We start from the raw sequence: 24,171 nt of genomic DNA, 5'->3' as shown, positions 1-24,171 counted from the left end.
GCCAGTAGAAGAGGAGATAATCCCAACTAAAACTGGGCCCCCTCCTGCCCTGGGCTCCATAGCAATGCATGGTATCTGCTATGGTAGTTACTCCCCTGCTTCTGGTCCCTCCAACTTGCCATTACTGCGCCGTGGTACGGGACATAGTAAAGCTTACAATTTAGAATGAGACGGCGCTGTCCATACTCATTCACGTAGTCGCGTATCTCTCACCTTCTCCCCAGCCGGCAGAGCTCACAATCTGTTAATAGATAACCGACAGTCCAGGGCCACTGACAGGATGCAGGCTTTAGGACCCTGCGGTGGGGCAGGCAGAGGTAAGCACAGAAAAAAGCGTGCAATGCACTATTTCCTGCACTCAGCTTCTGGCCGTCATGGAGCTCCCTTCCTTCCTCAGTCATCCTGTCTGGTTCTTCTGCTCTGTGGTCCTGGCCGTAGTCCTTCGACTGCAGAGAAAGGGAAGCTGGGAGGCTCGAAAATGCCGCGCCGACCTGACGGGGAAAACTGCCATAGTGACCGGAGCAAACACTGGTGAGTAAGAGAGCACTGGTGAACAGAAGGGAAGATACTGGTGATAATCCGGTGTAATGATCACTATAGATAGAAGATGTTACTGGTGATAATCCGGTGTAATGATCACTATAGATGGAAGATGTTACCGGTGATAATCTGGTGTAATGATCACTATAGATAGAAGGTTACTGGTGATAATCCGGTGTAATGATCACTATAGATAGAAGAGGTTACCAGTGGTAATCCGGTGTAATGATCACTATAGATAGAAGAGGTTACCTGTGATAATCTAGTGTAATGATCACTATAGATAGAAGAGGTTACCAGTGATAATCCGGTGTAATGATCCCTATAGATATGAGGTTACCGGTGATAATCCGGTGTAATGATCCCTATAGATATGAGGTTACCAGTGATAATCCGGTGTAATGATCACTATAGATATGAGGTTACCGGTGATAATCCGGTGTAATGATCACTATAGATATGAGGTTACCGGTGATAATCCGGTGTATTGATCACTATAGATATGAGGTTACCGGTGATAATCTGGTGTAATGATCACTATAGATAGAAGAGGTTACCGGTGATAATCCGGTGTAATGATCACTATAGATATGAGGTTACCGGTGATAATCCAGTGTAATGATCACTATAGATAAAATGTTACCTGTGATAATCTGGTGTAATGATCACTATAGATAGAAGAGGTTACCGGTGATAATCCGGTGTAATGATCACTATAGATATGAGGTTACCAGTGATAATTCGGTGTAATGATCACTATATATAAGATGTTACCGGTGATAATCCGGTGTAATGATCACTATAGATAGAAGAGGGTACCAGTGACAATCCGGTGTAATAATCACTATAGATAGAAGAGGTTACCGGTGATAATCCGGTGTAATGATCACTATAGATAGAAGAGGTTACCTGTGATAATCCGGTGTAATGATCACTATAGATAGAAGAGGTTACCGGTGATAATCCGGTGTAATGATCACTATAGATAGAAGAGGTTACCTGTGATAATCCGGTGTAATGATCACTATAGATAAAATGTTACCAGTGATAATCTGGTGTAATGATCACTATAGATAGAAGGGGGTACCAGTGATAATCCGGTGTAATGATCACTATAGATAGAAGAGGGTACCAGTGATAATCTGGTGTAATGATCACTATAGATAGAAGAGGGTTACCAGTGATAATCCAGTGTAATGATCACTATAGATAGAAGATGTTACCAGTGATAATCCGGTGTAATGATCACTATAGATAGAAGAGGGTACCAGTGATAATCTGGTGTAATGATCACTATAGATAGAAGAGGTTACCAGTGATAATCTGATGTAATGATCACTATAGATAGAATGTTACCAGTGATAATCTGGTGTAATGATCACTATAGATAGAAGAGGTTACCTGTGATAATCTGGTGTAATGATCACTATAGATATGAGGTTACCAGTGATAATCCGGTGTAATGATCACTAGAGATAAAATGTTACCAGTGATAATCCAGTGTAATGATCACTATAGATAGAAGAGGGTTATTGCTGATAATCCGGTGTAATGATCACTATAGATAGAAGAGGTTACCAGTGAAAATCCGGTGTAATGATCACTATAGATAAGATGTTACCGGTGATAATCCGGTGTAATAATCACTATAGATATGAGGTTACTGGTGATAATCCGGTGCAATGATCACTATAGATGGAAGAGGTTACCGGGGATAATCCGGTGTAATGATCACTATAGATAGAAGAGGTTACTGGTGATAATCTGGTGTATTGATCACTATAGATAGAAGATATTTCCAGTGATAATCCGGTGTAATGATCGCAATAGATAGAAGAGGTTACTGGTGATAATCCGGTGTAATGATCACTATAGATGGAAGAGGTTACCAGTGATAAACCGGTGTAATGATCACTATAGATAGAAGAGGTTACCAGTGATAATCCAGTGTAATGATCACTATAGATAGAAGAGGTTACTGGTGATAATCTGGTGTATTGATCACTATAGATAGAAGAGGGTACCAGTGATAATCCGGTGTAATGATCGCAATAGATAGAAGAGGTTACTGGTGATAATCCGGTGTAATGATCACTATAGATGGAAGAGGTTACCAGTGATAAACCGGTGTAATGATCACTATAGATAGAAGAGGTTACCAGTGATAATCCAGTGTAATGATCACTATAGATAGAAGAGGTTACTGGTGATAATCTGGTGTATTGATCACTATAAATAGAAGATATTTCCAGTGATAATCCGGTGTAATGATCGCAATAGATATGAGGTTACCAGTGATAATCCAGTGTAATGATCACTATAGATAAGATGTTACCGGTGATAATCTAGTGTAATGATCACTATAGATATGAGGTTACTGGTAATAATCTGATGTAATGATCACTATAGATATAAGGTTAGTGGTGATAATCCGGTGTAATGATCACTATGGATAGAAAACGTTACTGGTGATACTCAGAGCAGTGTCATTAATGCATGGCACACCATAACATGGCAGGAGGAGACCAGATAAGACAAGAGTAATTTGGATCAGAAGGATCAACCCAACCAGGAGCATGGTTGGTATAATGGGGTTGATACTGCTTTATATTTCATGACCCAGAGGAAAAGACAGGTGATTACACTACCGTACTGGCCAATGACCAGAGTCGGGTCCTGCTAGATGAGTGGACTACCATACTGCCCAATGACCAGAGTGTGGTCCTGCTAGATGAGTGGACTACCGTACTGCCCAATGACCAGAGTGTGGTCCTGCTAGATGAGTGGACTACCGTACTGCCCGATGACCAGAGTGTGGTCCTGCTAGATGAGTGGACTACCGTACTGCCCGATGACCAGAGTGTGGTCCTGCTAGATGAGTGGACTACCATACTGCCCAATGACCAGAGTGTGGTCCTGCTAGATGAGTGGACTACCGTACTGCCCAATGACCAGAGTGTGGTCCTGCTAGATGAGTGGACTACCGTACTGCCCGATGACCAGAGTGTGGTCCTGCTAGATGAGTGGACTACCGTACTGCCCGATGACCAGAGTGTGGTCCTGCTAGATGAGTGGACTACCGTACTGCCCGATGACCAGAGTGTGGTCCTGCTAGATGACTGGACTACTAACTACACTTTGTATTAATCCATGGCTCACTGTTCCTGTTCATGACATCAGCGTCTAATCGAGATGAACAGGAGCAGTGCCAGTTATATGAAAGCGAGCGATGACATCAGCGTTCTGCACTTCATACGCTTTCTCCATTAATTATGGCAGCGCACTAAGCGTTATTCCAGTTTAGGAGTGGACTTCATATTATACATGAGCTGCCTGGTGGACACATCAATCATGAGTTGGTGATGCTTGGGCCCCTACGTTCTTAGTTCTTCCTCCGCAGCCTGTTTATAATGTGGCCGGTTTAAAAGTAGAGTGCCTTGCAAAGCTATCCACCCCCTAAGGTGGTGATTACTTTTGCTAGACACTGTAAGTGGCCCCTTGAAGTGATGGATTTCTCTATGTGGTGTATATATTGTCATTGTCTGGCCTGGTTTCTCTCATGTATGATCATCAGGTGACGTGTTTTATCACGTGTGACCCTGTGAGTTCACTGACCCCACAGGGCGAGGCCGTCACACGGGAGATAAGATAGGCTGGGAGGAAGAGGTCTACAAGGTCCACCGAGAAGATGAAGGTCGGGTGATAAGATAAGAGGCAAATAGTATCTCCAGCCTCAAAGAAGACACAAGGTCATTTACCCCCGGCCGCAGCACAGGGTGGGTCTACTGCCATCTACTGTCCAGTCACTGGGTCTGATGTGAGTGTCTGCACCAACCAATGACATCATGTGTGGTGACAATGACCGGTTTGGCTCACACGACGGATAGTCTGTTACAGGCTTTGTCCTCCATAGAAGGGTCGACTTTTCCTATGACTGTCCTACACTCAGGACCCCCTCTAGTGGCCCCCACAATGTGACGCTACATCTCTACTGCTGAGAGTAAGGAAACTGTACCCATATCTGCTGACGGTGGTCACCTTGGACGAGGACCTCTTTATAATGTCCTTGAAGATGAGAGACGCCAATGAGTTGTTGCTTTGGTCTAAAGTCAGCAGTCCAGGACTGTTGTCCCCAGTCCATAAGGGAGGATGCTAAGGACCTTTCTAGGCAAACAATGTAATTGGGGAGGAGTCATAGCATCAGGGTGGGGTCAGAACCATTGGGGAGGAGTCATAGCATCAGGGCGGAGTCAGGGCCATCGGGGTGGAGTCATGACCATAAGGGTTGAGTTAGAGCAATTAGAGTGGAGTCACAGCCATCAGTGTGGAGTCAGAGCCATCGGGGTGAAGTCAGGTCTGGCCGCTCTTAGGTTAAATTCCATTGTTTTTATGGTGGATCCTGAACCAGGAAGAGGTAGGTCGGGTTGTGTGGTCTTCTAGAAGATAAGTGACGCCAAAGGCACATGACAGCCCCTTACTTTAGTATGAGGGAAAGAAGAGACCGGATTTTATCCGAATGATGGCCTATGGTTCTCAGCGTACCTTCTTGTCTGACAGGTATCGGGAAGCAGGTGGCCTTGGACTTTGCCCGGAGGAATGCCCGTGTGATCCTGGCGTGTCGTAGCCGTGATCGAGGACAGAAAGCCGTGGATGAGATCAAGAGGGAGACCAGCAACAGGAATGTCATCCTCAGCATCCTTGACACCAGCAGCATGGCGTCCGTCCGAAGCTTCGCTGAGCAGATCCTGAAGGAGGAGAAGAGACTGGACATCCTGGTCAACAATGCTGGGGCCTCAGGTATTGCAGACTGACATACATGGTGCTCAGGTACTACAGGCCGACGTACATGGCGCTCCAGTACTACAGGCCGACGTACATGGCGCTCAGGTACTACAGGCCTACGTACATGGCACTTGGGTACTACAGGCATACATACATCGTGCTCAGGTACTACAGGTCGACATACATCGTGCTCAGGTACTATAGACTGATATACATGGCGCTCAGGGACTACAGGCCGACGTACATCGCGCTCAGGTACTACAGGCCTATATACATCGTGCTCAGGTACTACAGGTCGACATACATACACATGGTGCTCAGGTACTACAGGTCGACATACATCGTGCTCAGGTACTACAGGTCGACATACATACACATGGTGCTCAGGTACTACAGGCTGATATACATCGTGCTCAGGTACTACACACTGATATACATGGCACTCAGGTACTAATGGCCTACATACATCGTGCTCAGGTACTACAGGTCGACAAACATAGTGCTCAGGTACTAGAGGATGATACACATGGCGCTCAGGTACTACAGGCTGATATACATCGTGCTCAGGTACTACAGAGTGATATACATGGCGCTCAGGTACTACAGGCTGGCGTACATGGCGCTCAGGTACTACAGGCTAATGTAAATGGTGCTCAGGTACTACAGGCTTATATACATGGAGCTCAGGTACTACAGGCTGGCGTACATGGCGCTCGGGTACTAAAGACCAACGTACATGGCGCTCAGGTACTACAGGCCTACATACATGGCACTTAGGTACTACAGGCCGACGGGCATGGCGCTCAGGTACTACAGGCTAATGTACATGGCTCTCAGGTACTACAGGCTGATATACATGGCTCTCAGGTACTACAGGCTTATATACATGGTGCTCAGGTATTACAGGCGGGCGTACATGGCACTCAGGTACTAAAGGCCGGCGTACATGGCGCTCAGGTCAGGTACTACAGGCCGACGTACATGGCGCTAAGGTACTACAAGCTGATATTCATGGTGCTCAGCTACTACAGGTTGGCGTACATGGCGCTCGGGTACTAAAGGCCAACGTACATGGCGTTCAGGTACTACAGGCCAATGTAAATGGCGCTCAGGTACTACAGGCTAATGTACATGGCTCTCAGGTACTACAGGATAATGTACATGGCGCTCAGGTACTACAAGCTGATATACATGGCGCTCAGGTACTACAGGCTAATGTACATGGTGCTCAGGTACTACAAGCTGATTTACATGGCGCTCAGGTACTAAAGGCCAACGTACATGGCGTTCAGGTACTACAGGCCAATGTAAATAGGGCTCAGGTACTACAGGCTAATGTACATGGCTCTCAGGTACTACAGGCCAATGTACATGGCGCTCAGGTACTACAAGCTGATATACATGGTGCTCAGGTACTACAAGCTGATTTACATGGCGCTCAGGTACTACAGGCAGACGTACATGGTGCTCAGGTACTACAGGCCGATGTACATGGCACTCGGGGACTACAGGCCGACGTTCATGGTGCTCAGGTACTACAGGCTGGCGACGTACATGGTGCTCAGGTACTACAGGCTTATATACATTGTACATTGTGAATTACAGGACTGCCGTACACCATCACTCCTGAGGGACTAGAGATCTCATTCGCCACAAACCACCTGGGCCCTTTCCTGCTCACCCACCTGCTGCTGGGTAAGTACTACCTGCCAGTGGAAAACCTGCTGCTGGATAAGTACCACCGATACAGAGCAGACACGACCAATCAATCCCTGTATGATCCTATCCATTCAGGGCAGACACAACCAATTGATCCCTGTAACTCTTTTAACCAATTGATCCCTGTAACTCTTTTAACCAATTGATCCCTGTATTGTCCTGTCCATAGAGACCAGACATGACCAATCAATCCCAGTATTAGTCTCGTTGTTTAGGGTGTTGGGTACATTCGTGTTCATGTGGGGCTGTTCTTCTCACCCGTCAGACCTCCTGAAGCGGACGGCGCCCAGCCGCATTGTGGTTGTGTCCTCTTTCATGCACGGACAAGGAAACATTGACACCAGCAACTTGTGGGGAAAGAACCTGGAGAAGAACAGGAACAGCGACTCGTACAACTGCACCAAGCTCATGAACGCCATCTGGGCCAAGGACCTGGCCACCCAGCTGCAAGGGACAGGTAGGAGCCTGGTCATCCGGCTGCAAGTGTCAGGTAGAAGCATGGCCATCTGGCTACAAGGGACAGGTAGGAGCATGGCCATCTGGCTACAAGGGACAGGTAGGAGCGTGGCCACCCGGCTGCAAGGGACAGGGAGGAGCGTGGCCACCCGGCTGCAAGGGACAGGGAGGAGCGTGGCCACCTGGCTGCAAGGGACAGGTAGGAGCATGGTCATCCGGCTGCAAGTGACAGGTAGAAGCATGGCCATCTGGCTACAAGGGACAGGTAGGAGCATGGCCATCTGGCTACAAGGGACAGGTAGGAGCCTGGTCACCCGGCTGCAAGTGACAGGTAGAAGCATGGCCATCTGGCTACAAGGGACAGGTAGGAGCATGGCCATCTGGCTACAAGGGACAGGTAGGAGCCTGGTCACCCGGCTGCAAGTGACAGGTAGAAGCATGGCCATCTGGCTACAAGGGACAGGTAGGAGCGTGGCCACCCGGCTGCAAGGGACAGGTAGGAGCCTGGTCACCCGGCTGATAGTGACAGGTAGAAGCATGGCCATCTGGCTACAAGGGACAGGTAGGAGCGTGGCCATCTGGCTACAAGGTACAGGTAGGAGCGTGGCCACCCGGCTGCAAGGGACAGGGAGGAGCGTGACCACCCGGCTGCAAGGGACAGGTAGGAGCATGGTCACCTGGCTGCAAGGGACAGGTAGGAGTGTGGCCACCTGGCTGCAAGGGAATGGTAGGAGCATGGTCATCCGGCTGCAAGAGACAGGTAGGAGCGTGGCCACCCGGCTGCAAGGGACAGGGAGGAGCGTGGCCACCCGGCTGCAAGGGACAGGGAGGAGCGTGGCCACCCGGCTGCAAGGGACAGGGAGGAGCGTGGCCACCCGGCTGCAAGGGACAGGGAGGAGCGTGGCCACCCGGCTGCAAGGGACAGGGAGGAGCGTGGCCATCCGGCTGCAAGGGACAGGTAGGAGCATGGTCACCTGGCTGCAAGGGACAGGTAGGAGCGTGGCCACCTGGCTGCAAGGGACAGGTAGGAGCGTGGTCATCCGGCTGCAAGAGACAGGTAGGAGCATGGCCTTCCGGCTGCAAGGTACAGGTAGGAGAATAGCCACCCACTGCAAGGGACAGGTAGGAGCATAGTCACCCGGCTGCTAGGGACAGGTAGGAGAATAGCCACCCACTGCAAGGGACAGGTAGGAGCATGGCCACCCGGCTGCAAGGGACAGGTAGGAGCATGGTCACCCGGCTGCAAGAGACAGGTAGGAGCATGGTCACCCGGCTGCAAGGGACAGGTAGGAGCGTGGCCACCCGGCTGCAAGGGACAGGTAGGAGCATGGCCACCCAGCTGCAAGGGACAGGTAGGAGCATAGTCACCCGGCTGCTAGGGACAGGTAGGAGAATAGCCACCCACTGCAAGGGACAGGTAGGAGCATGGCCACCCGGCTGCAAGGGACAGGTAGGAGCATGGTCACCCGGCTGCAAGAGACAGGTAGGAGCATGGTCACCCGGCTGCAAGGGACAGGTAGAAGCGTGGCCACCCGGCTGCAAGGGACAGGTAGGAGCATGGCCACCCGGCTGCAAGGGACAGGTAGGAGCGTGGTCATCCGGCTGCAAGAGACAGGTAGGAGCATGGCCTTCCGGCTGCAAGGTACAGGTAGGAGAATAGCCACCCACTGCAAGGGACAGGTAGGAGCATAGTCACCCGGCTGCTAGGGACAGGTAGGAGAATAGCCACCCACTGCAAGGGACAGGTAGGAGCATGGCCACCCGGCTGCAAGGGACAGGTAGGAGCATGGTCACCCGGCTGCAAGAGACAGGTAGGAGCATGGTCACCCGGCTGCAAGGGACAGGTAGGAGCGTGGCCACCCGGCTGCAAGGGACAGGTAGGAGCATGGCCACCCGGCTGCAAGGGACAGGTAGGAGCATGGTCACCCGGCTGCAAGGGACAGGTAGGAGCGTGGCCACCCGGCTGCAAAAGACAGGTAGGAGCGTGGCCATCCAGCTGCAAGGGACAGGTAGGAGCGTGGCCACCCGGCTGCAAGGGACAGGTAGGAGCGTGGTCATCCGGCTGCAAGGGATAGGTAGGAGCATGGCCATCTGGTTGCTAGGGACAGGTAGGAGAATAGCCACCCACTGCAAGGGACAGGTAGGAGCGTGGTCAACCGACTGCAAGGGACAGGTAGGAGCATGGCCACCCGGCTGCTAGGGACAGGTAGGAGAATAGCCACCCACTGCAAGGGACAGCTAGGAGCATGGCCACCCGGCTGCAAAGGACAGGTAAGAGCATGGCCACACGGCTGCAAGGGACAGGTAGGAGCATGGTCACCCAGCTGCAAGGGACAGGTAGGAGCGTGGTCACCCGGCTGCAAGGGACAGGTAGGAGCGTGGCCACCCGGCTGCTAGGGACAGGTAGGAGAATAGCCACCCACTGCAAGGGACAGGTAGGAGCATGGCCACCCGGCTGCAAGGGACAGGTAGGAGCGTGGTCACCCGGCTGCAAGGGACAGGTAGGAGCATGGTCACCTGGCTGCAAGGGACAGGTAGGAGCGTGGCCATCTGGCTGCAAGGGACAGGTAGGAGCATGGCCATCTGGCTGCAAGGGACAGTTAGGAGCATGGCCTTCCGGCTGCAAGAGACAGGTAGGAGCATGGCCTTCCGGCTGCAAGGTACAGGTAGGAGAATAGCCACCCACTGCAAGGGACAGGTAGGAGCATGGCCACCCAGCTGCTAGGGACAGGTAGGAGAATAGCCACCCACTGCAAGGGACAGGTAGGAGCATGGCCACATGGCTGCAAGGGACAGGTAGGAGCGTGGCCATCCGGCTGCAAGGGACAGATAGGAGCATGGCCACCCAGCTGCAAGAGACAGGTAGGAGCATGGTCACCTGGCTGCAAGAGACAGGTAGGAGAGTGGCCACCCGGCTGCAAGAGACAGGTAGGAGAATAGCCACCCACTGCAAGGGACAGGTAGGAGCGTGGCCATCTGCCTGCAAGGGACAGGTAGGAGCGTGGCCATCTGCCTGCAAGGGACAGATAGGAGCGTGGCCATCCAGCTGCAAGTGACAGATAGGAGCGTGGCCATCCAGCTGCAAGTGACAGGTAGAAGCATAGTCACCCGGCTGCAAGGGACAGGCAGGAGCATGGTCATCCTGCTGCAAGGGACAGGTAGGAGAATAGCCACCCACTGCAAGGGACAGGTAGGAGAATAGCCACCCACCGCAAGGGACAGGTAGGAGCATGGCCACCCAGCTACAAGAGACATTTAGGAGCATGGCCTTCCAGCTGCAAGGGACAGGTAGGAGCATGGCCTTCCGGCTGCAAGGGACAGGTAGGAGAATACCCACCCCCTGCAAGGCACAGGTAGGTGCATGGCCATCCGGCTGCAAGGGACAGGTAGGAGCATGGCCTTCCGGCTGCAAGGGACAAGTAGGAGCATGGCCTTCCGGCTGCAAGGTACCGGTAGGAGCATGGCCTTCCGGCTGCAAGGTACAGGTAGGAGCGTGGCCACCGGTCGCAAGGGACAGGTAGGAGCATGGCCACCATACTGCAAGGGACAGGTAGGAGCATGGTCTTTCATCTGCAAGGGACAGGTAGGAGCATGGCCTTCCGGCTGCAAGGGACAGGTAGGAGCATAGTCTTTAGGCCACAAGGGACAGGTAGGAGCATGGCCCCCAAGCTTCAAGGGAAAGGTAGGAGCATGACCTTCCAGCGAAAAGGGTTGGGTAGAGGCATGACCAACTGCCTGCAAGGGACAGGTAGGAACATGGCCACCTGGCTGCAAAGGACAGGTAAAAGCATGGTCACCCGACTGCAAGGGACAGGTAGGAACATGGCCTTCCAGCTGCAAGGGACAGGTAGGAGCATGGCCACCCTATTGCAGGGGACAGGTAGGAGCATGGCCACCCACTGCAAGGGACGGGTAGGAGAATAGCCACCCACTGCAAGGGACAGGTAGGAGCATGGCCACCCAGCTGCAAGAGACAGGTAGGAGTGTGGCCTTCCAGCTGCAAGGGACAGGTAGGAGAATACCCACCCACTGCAAGGGACAGGTAGGTGCATGGCCTTCCGGCTGCAAGGGTCAGGTAGGAGCATGGCCTTCCGGCTGCAAGTGAAAGGTAGGAGCATGGCCTTCTGGCTGCAAGGGACAGGTAGGAGAATACCCACCCACTGCAAGGGACAGGTAGGTGCATGGCCTTCTGGCTGCAAGGGACAGGTAGGAGCATGGCCTTGGCCTTCCGGCTGCAAGAGACAGGTAGGAGCGGGCCTTCCAGCTGTTAGGGACAGTTAGGAGCATGGCCTTCCGGCTGCAAGAGACAGGTAGGAGCGGGCCTTCCAGCTGTTAGGGACAGTTAGGAGCATGGCTTTCCGGCTGCAAGAGACAGGTAGGAGCATGGCCTTCCGGCTGCAAGGGATAGGTAGGAGCATGGCCACCCTACTGCAAGGGACAGGTAGGAGCATGGTCTTCCATCTGAAAGGGACAGGTAGGAGCATGGCCTTCCGGCTGCAAAGGACAGGTAGGAGCACAGCCTTTAGGCTACAAGTACAAGGGACAGGTAGGAGCATGGCCTTCAGGCTACAAGGGACAGGTAGGAGCATGGCCCCCAAGCTTTAAGAGAAAGGTAGGAGCATGGCCTCCCGGCTGAAAGGGTTAGGTAGAGGCATGGCCATCTGGCTACAAGGGACAGGTAGGAGCATGGCCTTCCGGCTTAAAGAGATGGGTAGAGGCATGGCTGCAAGGGACAGGTAGGAACATGGCCACCTGGCTGCAAAGGACAGCTAAAAGCATGGTCACCCGACTGCAAGGGACAGGTTGGAGCATGGCCTTCTGGCTGCAAGGGACACGTAGGAGCATGGCTTTCCGGCTGCAAGGGACAGGTAGGAACATGGCCACCTGGCTGCAAAGGACAGCTAAAAGCATGGACACCCGACTGCAAGGGACAGGTTGGAGCATGGCCTTCTGGCTGCAAGGGACACGTAGGAGCATGGCTTTCCGGCTGCAAGGGACAGGTAGGAGCATGGCCCCCAAGCTGCAAGGGACAGGTAGAGGCATGGCTTTCAGGCCGCTAGGGACAGGTAGTAGCATGGCCTTCAGGCTGCAAAGGACAGGTAGGAGCATGGCCCCCAAGCTGCAAGGGACAGGTAGGAACATGGCCACCTGGCTGCAAAGGACAGGTAAAAGCATGGTCACCCGACTGCAAGGGACAGTTAGGAGCATGGCCTTCCGGCTGCAAGAGACAGGTAGGAGCGGGCCTTCCAGCTGTTAGGGACAGTTAGGAGCATGGCTTTCCGGCTGCAAGAGACAGGTAGGAGCATGGCCTTCCGGCTGCAAGGGATAGGTAGGAGCATGGCCACCCTACTGCAAGGGACAGGTAGGAGCATGGTCTTCCGGCTGCAAGGGATAGGTAGGAGCATGGCCACCCTACTGCAAGGGACAGGTAGGAGCATGGTCTTCCATCTGAAAGGGACAGGTAGGAGCATGGCCTTCCGGCTGCAAAGGACAGGTAGGAGCACAGCCTTTAGGCTACAAGTACAAGGGACAGGTAGGAGCATGGCCTTCAGGCTACAAGGGACAGGTAGGAGCATGGCCCCCAAGCTTTAAGAGAAAGGTAGGAGCATGGCCTCCCGGCTGAAAGGGTTAGGTAGAGGCATGGCCATCTGGCTACAAGGGACAGGTAGGAGCATGGCCTTCCGGCTTAAAGAGATGGGTAGAGGCATGGCTGCAAGGGACAGGTAGGAACATGGCCACCTGGCTGCAAAGGACAGCTAAAAGCATGGTCACCCGACTGCAAGGGACAGGTTGGAGCATGGCCTTCTGGCTGCAAGGGACACGTAGGAGCATGGCCTTCAGGCTGCAAAGGACAGGTAGGAGCATGGCCCCCAAGCTGCAAGGGACAGGTAGGAACATGGCCACCTGGCTGCAAAGGACAGGTAAAAGCATGGTCACCCGACTGCAAGGGACAGTTAGGAGCATGGCCTTCCGGCTGCAAGAGACAGGTAGGAGCGGGCCTTCCAGCTGTTAGGGACAGTTAGGAGCATGGCTTTCCGGCTGCAAGAGACAGGTTGGAGCATGGCCTTCTGGCTGCAAGGGACACGTAGGAGCATGGCTTTCCGGCTGCAAGGGACAGGTAGGAGCATGGCCCCCAAGCTGCAAGGGACAGGTAGAGGCATGGCTTTCAGGCCGCTAGGGACAGGTAGTAGCATGGCCTTCAGGCTGCAAAGGACAGGTAGGAGCATGGCCCCCAAGCTGCAAGGGACAGGTAGGAACATGGCCACCTGGCTGCAAAGGACAGGTAAAAGCATGGTCACCCGACTGCAAGGGACAGTTAGGAGCATGGCCTTCCGGCTGCAAGAGACAGGTAGGAGCGGGCCTTCCAGCTGTTAGGGACAGTTAGGAGCATGGCTTTCCGGCTGCAAGAGACAGGTAGGAGCATGGCCTTCCGGCTGCAAGGGATAGGTAGGAGCATGGCCACCCTACTGCAAGGGACAGGTAGGAGCATGGTCTTCCGGCTGCAAGGGATAGGTAGGAGCATGGCCACCCTACTGCAAGGGACAGGTAGGAGCATGGTCTTCCATCTGAAAGGGACAGGTAGGAGCATGGCCTTCCGGCTGCAAAGGACAGGTAGGAGCACAGCCTTTAGGCTACAAGTACAAGGGACAGGTAGGAGCATGGCCTTCAGGCTACAAGGGACAGGTAGGAGCATGGCCCCCAAGCTTTAAGAGAAAGGTAGGAGCATGGCCTCCCGGCTGAAAGGGTTAGGTAGAGGCATGGCCATCTGGCTACAAGGGACAGGTAGGAGCATGGCCTTCCGGCTTAAAGAGATGGGTAGAGGCATGGCTGCAAGGGACAGGTAGGAACATGGCCACCTGGCTGCAAAGGACAGCTAAAAGCATGGTCACCCGACTGCAAGGGACAGGTAGGAGCATGGCCTTCTGGCTTAAAGAGATGGGTAGAGGCATGGCTGCAAGGGACAGGTAGGAACATGGCCACCTGGCTGCAAAGGACAGCTAAAAGCATGGTCACCCGACTGCAAGGGACAGGTTGGAGCATGGCCTTCTGGCTGCAAGGGACACGTAGGAGCATGGCTTTCCGGCTGCAAGGGACAGGTAGGAGCATGGCCCCCAAGCTGCAAGGGACAGGTAGAGGCATGGCTTTCAGGCCGCTAGGGACAGGTAGTAGCATGGCCTTCAGGCTGCAAAGGACAGGTAGGAGCATGGCCCCCAAGCTGCAAGGGACAGGTAGGAACATGGCCACCTGGCTGCAAAGGACAGGTAAAAGCATGGTCACCCGACTGCAAGGGACAGGTAGGAGCATGGCCTTCCGGCTGCAAGGGACAGGTAGGAGCATGGCCTTCTGGCTGCAAGGGACAGGTAGGAGCATGGCCACCTGGCTGCAAAGGACAGGTAAAAGCATGGTCTCCCGACTGCAAGGGACAGGTAGGAGCATGGCCTTCCGGCTGCAAGGGACAGGTAGGAGCATGGCCCCCAAGCTTCAAGGGACAGGTAGGAGCATGGCCCCCAAGCTGCAAGGGACAGGTAGGAGCATGGCCTTCCGGCTGCAAGGGACAGGTAGGAGCATGGCCTTCCGGCTGCAAGGGACAGGTAGGAGCATGGCCCCCAAGCTGCAAGGGACAGGTAGGAGCATGGCCCCCAAGCTGCAAGGGACAGGTAGGAGCATGGCAGGCGGGCAGGGAGAGCCACCTCTAGTGACATCATTGCACCGTGGCCTGGGTATGTCCAGACATCTCACAGATTATTTGAAGCAGGGTAATGTCTGCCCTCGTCCCCCACACGGGGTGTGTAAAGGGCGTCAGTACAGCTTGTATTGTATAACCTCAGGAGTGACCGTGAACAGCGTGAACCCCGGGATCGTCATGACTGACGCCATGAGGAACTACTCCTTCCTGCTCCGATTCACCTTCAATATCATCGGCTTTTTCTTCTTTAAGGTCAGAACGCAGTGACATGACCTGTTACCCCCCACCCCACTCCAATCTCCTGTCCAGTTCTTTGCACCTATGTCCTCCGTCCACGACCCCTCCTGTCGCCCTTATCCCTTGTGGCTTCTTCCGCAATCATTTCCATTCTTCCTTCCCAGTGTCTCCTGCCTGTCACTCCCTTCCGTATCTATTGTCCCCATCGTTAGCTGCTCCTCCTCCACTGTCCTCACCAATTTGTCCATCATCTCTCCCGCATTGCCCCTCCTGCCCCCTCAATGTTCGCAGCGCTTCCTTCCTCTTCCTTCTTCTCTTACACATTTCATTCCCTTTCCTTTTCCCTTCCCTTCCAGTTCCTACTTTTTGACCTTCCTTATATTCCATCTCCTCTTACTCTATTCCATTGCCCCTTCTGCCCCCTCAATGTTCTTACCGCTTCCTTCCTCTTCCTCCTCTTAAACCTTTCAGTTTCCCATTTCCTTCCTGTTCCCCTGCTTTGACTTCATCCCTTTCTCCTTATGTGACATCTCCTCTATTTCCTTTCTAATGCCTCATCTCTTCCTCCATCTTCTCATCCTTTTCCCGTCTTTTTCTCAGAATGCGGAGGAGGGGGCGGCCAGCGCCATTTACAGCTCTGTATCAGAGGAGGCCGAGGGGCTGACCGGGAAGTTCATAGACAGTGACTGCACCATTGTACTGCCCTCCAAGAAGACTCAAGATCCGGCCGTCAACAAGAAGCTCTGGGAAGCCTGCGAGTCGGCGACTAATCTGAACACGCACCAGGGGAAGTGACTGGAGGACAACATGGAGACCTAGAGACTGGCCAAAGGCTGGAGGAACCATGAGGCTCTTAAAAGACAGATATCCAAAAATGTGTGAGAACTGCAGGATGTGGCCCCGAGAAAATGTCATGAAATCAAGGACCAATGAAGACATAATAAAATGTATGTGATTTATAAAGAGCTCACAGGTGTAGTCATCTCATAGAACGGTGGTCCTGAGCCACAAGAGCTTACAATCTACAAAACAGGGACATCATAGAGAAGACCCGACACAAAAGCTTACACTCTACATAACAGGGACATCATAGAGAAGACCTGACACAAGAGCTTACACTCTACATAACAGGGACATCATAGAGAAGACCTGACACAAGAGCTTACACTCTACATAACAGGGACATCATAGAGAAGACCTGACACAAGAGCTTACACTCTACATAACAGGGACATCATAGAGAAGACCTGACACAAGAGCTTACACTCTACATAACAGGGACATCATAGAGAAGACCTGACACAAGAGCTTACACTCTACATAACAGGGACATCATAGAGAAGACCTGACACAAGAGCTTACACTCTACATAACAGATACATGAGGACATCGTAGAGAAGACCTCACACAAGAGCTTACACTCTACATAACAGGGACATCATAGAGAAGACCTGACACAAGAGCTTACACTCTACATAACAGATACATCATAGAGAAGACCTGACACAAGAGCTTACACTCTACATAACAGATATATACACGAGGACATCATAGAGAAGACCTCACACAAGAGCTTACACTCTACATAACAGGGACATCATAGAGAAGACCTGACACAAGAGCTTACACTCTACATAACAGGGACATCATAGAGAAGACCTGACACAAGAGCTTACACTCTACATAACAGGGACATCATAGAGAAGACCTGACACAAGAGCTTACACTCTACATAACAGATACATGAGGACATCATAGAGAAGACCTGACACAAGAGCTTACACTCTACATGACAGATATATGAGGACATCATAGAGAAGACCTGACACAAGAGCTTACACTCTACATAACAGGGACATCATAGAGAAGACCTGACACAAGAGCTTACACTCTACATAACAGGGACATCATAGAGAAGACCTGACACAAGAGCTTACACTCTACATAACAGATACATGAGGACATCATAGAGAAGACCTGACACAAGAGCTTACACTCTACATGACAGATATATGAGGACATCATAGAGAAGACCTGACACAAGAGCTTACACTCTACATAACAGATACATGAGGACATCATAGAGAAGACCTGACACAAGAGCTTACACTCTACATGACAGATATATGAGGACATCATAGAGAAGACCTGACACAAGAGCTTACACTCTACATAACAGATATATGAGGACATCATAGAGAAGACCTGACACAAGAGCTTACACTCTACATAACAGGGACATCATAGAGAAGACCTGACACAAGAGCTTACACTCTACATAACAGGGACATCATAGAGAAGACCTGACACAAGAGCTTACACTCTACATGACAGATATACGAGGACATCATAGAGAAGACCTGACACAAGAGCTTACACTCTACATAACAGATACATGAGGACATCATAGAGAAGACCTGACACAAGAGCTTACACTCTACATAACAGATACATGAGGACATCATGGAGAAGACCTGACACAAGAGCTTACACTCTACATGACAGATATATGAGGACATCATAGAGAAGACCTGACACAAGAGCTTACACTCTACATAACAGGGACATCATAGAGAAGACCTGACACAAGAGCTTACAATCTACATGATAGATATATGAGGACATCATAGAGAAGACCTGACACAAGAGCTTACACTCTACATAACAGGGACATCATAGAGAAGACCTGACACAAGAGCTTACACTCTACATAACAGGGACATCATAGAGAAGACCTGACACAAGAGCTTACACTCTACATAACAGATACATGAGGACATCATAGAGAAGACCTGACACAAGAGCTTACACTCTACATGACAGATATACGAGGACATCATAGAGAAGACCTGACACAAGAGCTTACACTCTACATAACAGATACATGAGGACATCATAGAGAAGACCTGACACAAGAGCTTACACTCTACATAACAGATACATGAGGACATCATGGAGAAGACCTGACACAAGAGCTTACACTCTACATGACAGATATATGAGGACATCATAGAGAAGACCTGACACAAGAGCTTACACTCTACATAACAGGGACATCATAGAGAAGACCTGACACAAGAGCTTACAATCTACATGATAGATATATGAGGACATCATAGAGAAGACCTGACACAAGAGCTTACACTCTACATGACAGATATATGAGGACATCATAGAGAAGACCTGACACAAGAGCTTACACTCTACATAACAGGGACATCATAGAGAAGACCTGACACAAGAGCTTACACTCTACATAACAGGGACATCATAGAGAAGACCTGACACAAGAGCTTACACTCTACATAACAGGGACATCATAGAGAAGACCTGACACAAGAGCTTACAATCTACATAACAGGGACATCATAGAGAAGACCTGACACAAGAGCTTACACTCTACATAACAGGGACATCATAGAGAAGACCTGACACAAGAGCTTACACTCTACATAACAGGGACATCATAGAGAAGACCTGACACAAGAGCTTACAATCTACATAACAGGGACATCATAGAGAAGACCTGACACAAGAGCTTACACTCTACATGACAGATATATGAGGACATCATAGAGAAGACCTGACACAAGAGCTTACACTCTACATGACAGATACATGAGGACATCATAGAGAAGACCTGACACAAGAGCTTACACTCTACATGACAGATATATGAGGACATCATAGAGAAGACCTGACACAAGAGCTTACACTCTACATAACAGGGACATCATAGAGAAGACCTGACACAAGAGCTTACACTCTACATAACAGGGACATCATAGAGAAGACCTGACACAAGAGCTTACAATCTACATAACAGGGACATCATAGAGAAGACCTGACACAAGAGCTTACACTCTACATGACAGATATATGAGGACATCATAGAGAAGACCTGACACAAGAGCTTACACTCTACATGACAGATACATGAGGACATCATAGAGAAGACCTGACACAAGAGCTTACACTCTACATGACAGATACATGAGGACATCATAGAGAAGACCAGAGTCTGATGGTTCAGGACCCCCTGTGTCTGATGGTTCAGGACCCCCAGTGTCTGATGGTTCAGGACCCCTACTGTCTGATGGTTCAGGACCCCCACTGTCTGATGGTTCAGGACCCCCAGTGTCTGATGGTTCAGGACCCCCAGTGTCTGATGGCTCAGAACCCCAGCGTCTGATGGTTTTGGACCACCTGCATCTGATGTTTTATGACCCCCTGTGTCTGATAGCTCAGGACCCCTTGTGTCTGGTCATTCAGGACCCCCGGTGACATTGTGGTGGTCACATTTACTACCGAGCACTGGTGTAATGTGGAGCACTTTATTGTCTGTGTTAAACAGGTAGGTTACACTTATGATGTCACTGCACCCCATCATTATGATGTCACTGCACCCCATCATTATGATGTCACTGCACCCCATCATTATGATGTCACTGCACCCCATCATTATGTCACTGCACCCCATCATTATGATGTCACTGCACCCCATCATTATGTCACTGCACCCCATCATTATGTCACTGCACCCCATCATTATGTCACTGCACCCCATCATTATGATGTCACTGCACCCCAGCATTATGTCACTGCACCCCATCATTATGTCACTGCACCCCATCATTATGATGTCACTGCACCCCATCATTATGTCACTGCACCCCATCATTATGTCACTGCACCCCATCATTATGATGTCACTGCACCCCATCATTATGATGTCACTGCACCCCATCATTATGTCACTGCACCCCATCATTATGATGTCACTGCACCCCATCATTATGTCACTGCACCCCATCATTATGTCACTGCACCCCATCATTATGATGTCACTGCACCCCATCATTATGTCACTGCACCCCATCATTATGATGTCACTGCACCCCATCATTATGTCACTGCACCCCATCATTATGTCACTGCACCCCATCATTATGATGTCACTGCACCCCATCATTATGTCACTACAACTCATTATGATGTCACTGCACCCCATCATTATGATGTCACTGCACCCCATCATTATGATGTCACTGCACCCCATCATTATGTCACTGCACCCCATCATTATGTCACTGCACCCCATCATTATGATGTCACTGCACCCCATCATTATGATGTCACTGCACCCCATCATTATGATGTCACTGCACCCCATCATTATGTCACTGCACCCCATCATTATGATGTCACTGCACCCCATCATTATGATGTCACTGCACCCCATCATTATGTCACTGCACCCCATCATTATGTCACTGCACCCCATCATTATGATGTCACTGCACCCCATCATTATGTCACTGCACCCCATCATTATGTCACTGCACCCCATCATTATGATGTCACTGCACCCCATCATTATGTCACTGCACCCCATCATTATGATGTCACTGCACCCCATCATTATGTCACTGCACCCCATCATTATGTCACTGCACCCCATCATTATGATGTCACTGCACCCCATCATTATGTCACTGCACCCCATCATTATGTCACTGCACCCCATCATTATGATGTCACTGCACCCTATTATGTCACTGCACCCCATCATTATGTCACTGCACCCCATCATTATGATGTCACCTATCTCTCCCTGAGAGCAGACCGCCGTACATACATAAGAGCCACAAGGCTGCTGTTCTGGGCCCCCAAGGCCCGCTGTCACTGCCAAGTGATGCTAACGCTCCGCTTGTCCCTTTGCGCCATCTCCTGCAGATGGTGGAAGTCTCTGCATGTCACGTCCTTGCAATGAGACAAGTCCAGAGTCTTTAGGTCGTTCTTGGCCCTCAGTATTAGGGACGCCCCCCACTGGGTGATGTTGCAGCTGCATAGTGACACTTCCCGAAGTCTCCGCAGAGGCTCAGACTCTTGTGACCCATAAACTACCTCAAACACCGCATCAAGGAGAGCAGGGATCCTACAGAGTGACAGAGACTCCAGTTTAGGACTCCCCTTCAGGAGAGATACCAAGAGACCCCCAAGTTTATGCTGAAAGATGGGCGGCAAGGCATCTTCTCCCTCTAGGAGCAGGCTGAAGGTGTGCAGGTGAGGTAACGGCAGAGGGGTGCCTGGCCAGGGACGAAGCTCAGGAGGATTGTGTAAGACAGTACGGTGGACCACAGTAACGTGACTCTGAAAGCTCTGCAGGTTTGGACACCAGGTCAACAGGGTGGACAAGGAGTCCTCGTGACACCAGAGCAGATTCTGCAGAGATAGGAGGCGCAGGCTTTGACTGATGGGATGGATGCTGCTCAGGATCTCCTCCAGGTTCCTCTGGGGATGTTCTGGACAGTGCAGGGTCAGGTGGGTGAGGTTTGGCCATTGGAGAAGACTCCAAGAACGTTCAGTCTGATTTCCGAGAGAAATGGTGACCTCCTGCAGGCCTAGGCACAGAGATCCCAGTGTAGACACATTATCCTCCTCAAGGTCTTCGAGCTTCTTCAGGCATAGCGTGGTGTCCTGAGCGGCAGTCCTCACGTCCTCCATCCTGACCGCTCCATTTCTCTCCCTCCTGGGCATGCTTCTGGCGACCTCAGCCAAAGAGGGAAAGTCTTTAGGAGGGAACCCTGATGTGCTGAAGTTCCTTTGGTATAGAAGGCTCATGGCATCGGCCAGATAAGGGTTGGTGAGCTGCTCGATGCTGGGAAGGGCCAGTAATATAAAGCATAAGGCGTAGACCCACTGCTCTGGGTCACCCTGCGGCATTACGTCCTGCAGGAGCAGCACTCGCAGAGCCTGGCAGCAGAACTGGCCACTTCTGACATTATAAACCAAGGACAGCAGGGAGGACGGGGAGATTTTCTTACATCGGGAGACGTCCAGCTCACGCAGCCTCTGACAAAACGTACCAATGGCGACCAGGACGAGGGAATCGCTCTGGGTGTCTGACAGGCAGAGCTTCTGGAGACGAGGCAAACGCTCCACCAGCGAGGCCAGGGAGGCGGCAGGGACACGGTTACAGGAGTGCAGGTCCAGAGACGTCAGGAACTGTGGAAGGACAAAGGAGAAACGTCAGTACCTGTGTAGGGAGGAGGACGGGAGGTCGCGGGTAGAACACCCACCTTACAGCGCATGGTCACCAGCTGCACCATGGCTTTATTGACCAGTCCAGCACACGAGCGGAGGCTCAGCTCTGTCAGGTGAGGATGGAGCAGCAGATGGAGTCCGGCCTTAGTCAACTTATGGGAGTCTCCGAGGATTCGGATCAGCTCCTGCACCAGGGGCCCGGCTGTGGAGGAAGGAGAATGAGAAGGATCCCACCCAATTCACAGACATGTATCTAAACCATGTATCTAAGGGGGATACTCACCCAGCTGGTTGAAGGGCCCCTCAACGTACATGAAGTTGTACTCTTCCATGTACTTGTCGGTGTAGTCCTTCATCCAGACGCTCTCCATGTTCTCTGCGATGTTCTGCAGGCACAGGCTGGTGAGACTTGTCACATGTGGTGACATCCTGCAGCCGCTCTGTGGAGACAGAGGGTCACATATCAGGATCTCTGGGCCCCAGGCCCTGCTGAATAGAGGGGCCACACAACATAAGGGTCATCATTACACAGTAGTATAGGGGCCCCACTATAACACCAGCCCCTGGGCTATGACCAGTGTACAGCAGGGGACAGCACAGTGTCAGGCGGCTGCCACACAAGCTGCAGGTGATGTAACCGTGACTCATCTGGAAACTATGGGCGAAGACTGTCACTGCTGTCTCCCCTACACATTCCTGTATGTCTGTCTCGGGCAGTCAGTAGTCTCCTGTATGTCTCTAACACGGAACTCTTCTGTGTCTCTCAGACAGTCAGTGGTCTCTTGTACTAATCTCAGGCAGAGCTTTCCGGTATGTCTCTTTCAGGCAGTCAGCGGTCTCCTGTATGTCTCTTAAGCAGTCAGTGGTCCCTTGTACTAATCTTAGGCACACAGAGATCTCTGGTATGTTTCTCAAGCATTCAGAGCTCTCCGGTAGGTCCCTCAAGATTTCAGAGCTCTCTGGATGTCTCTCTCATGCATTCAGAGGTTTCCAGGTTGTCTCTCATGCAGTCAGAGATCTCCGGGATGTCTCTCATGCAGTCAGAGCTCTTTGGATGTCTCTCTCAGGCAGTCAGTGCTCTCCTGAGGTTTTCTAACCTGCACTCTCTGGATGTCTACTCAGGCACACGCTGGATGTGTCTTCTCTCCTGCGCTCTCTTTTCTTTGAGTTACAGAGATCTTTCTCCTTCCAACAACTTCTCATCAAATCACTTCCTGCTGAGTCACCGACTCCTCCCCGACACGTAATACACAGAGGAGTGGTACTGTGCAGAGTCCATACATACAGAGAAGTGAGACTGGGCAGAGTCATACATACATACAGAGGAGTGAGACTGGGCAGAGTCCATACATACAGAGGAGTGGGACTGGGCAGAGTCCATACATACATACATACAGAGGAGTGGTACTGTGTAGAGTCAATACATACATACAGAGGAGCGGTACTGTGCAGAGTCCATACATACAGAGAAGTGAGACTGGGCAGAGTCCATACATACAGAGGAGTGAGACTGGGCAGAGTCCATACATACAGAGGAGTGAGACTGGGCAGAGTCCATACATACAGAGGAGTGGACTGGGCAGAGTCCATACATACAGAGGAGTGGGACTGGGCAGAGTCCATACATAAGAGAGTGGGGACTGGGGAGAGTCTACCTACAACAGAAGCAGGTAGAGGATTGGGCAGAGACCATACATACAGAG

General features: G+C 51.3%; 2 protein-coding genes across 2 annotated transcripts; one reads left to right on the top strand and one right to left on the bottom strand.

Moving 5' to 3' along the window:
• Nucleotides 1–339: 339 nt before the first annotated feature.
• On the top strand, nt 340–16,387 carry LOC122923351 (retinol dehydrogenase 12-like). Its single transcript, XM_044274132.1, has 6 exons — nt 340–531; nt 5,098–5,337; nt 6,928–7,017; nt 7,307–7,498; nt 15,327–15,436; nt 16,022–16,387. Exons 1-6 carry the CDS (start codon nt 375–377, stop codon nt 16,214–16,216), a joined length of 984 nt encoding a protein of 327 aa, XP_044130067.1. The 5' UTR covers nt 340–374; the 3' UTR covers nt 16,217–16,387.
• A 3,400-nt stretch (nt 16,388–19,787) lies between these two features.
• On the bottom strand, nt 19,788–23,670 carry LOC122923350. The gene is made up of 4 exons (XM_044274130.1): nt 23,566–23,670; nt 22,752–22,908; nt 22,504–22,670; nt 19,788–22,429 (listed from the first exon to the last, which is right to left on the bottom strand). Exons 2-4 carry the CDS (start codon nt 22,894–22,896, stop codon nt 21,104–21,106), a joined length of 1,638 nt encoding a protein of 545 aa, XP_044130065.1. The 5' UTR covers nt 22,897–22,908; nt 23,566–23,670; the 3' UTR covers nt 19,788–21,103.
• Nucleotides 23,671–24,171: the final 501 nt, after the last annotated feature.

Source organism: Bufo gargarizans, unplaced genomic scaffold (assembly GCF_014858855.1).
Source record: "Bufo gargarizans isolate SCDJY-AF-19 unplaced genomic scaffold, ASM1485885v1 original_scaffold_1494_pilon, whole genome shotgun sequence".
Classification (NCBI taxonomy): domain Eukaryota; kingdom Metazoa; phylum Chordata; class Amphibia; order Anura; family Bufonidae; genus Bufo; species Bufo gargarizans.
The sequence above is the reverse complement of the archived record's forward strand: the minus strand, read 5'-3'. Positions and strand labels throughout refer to the sequence as shown.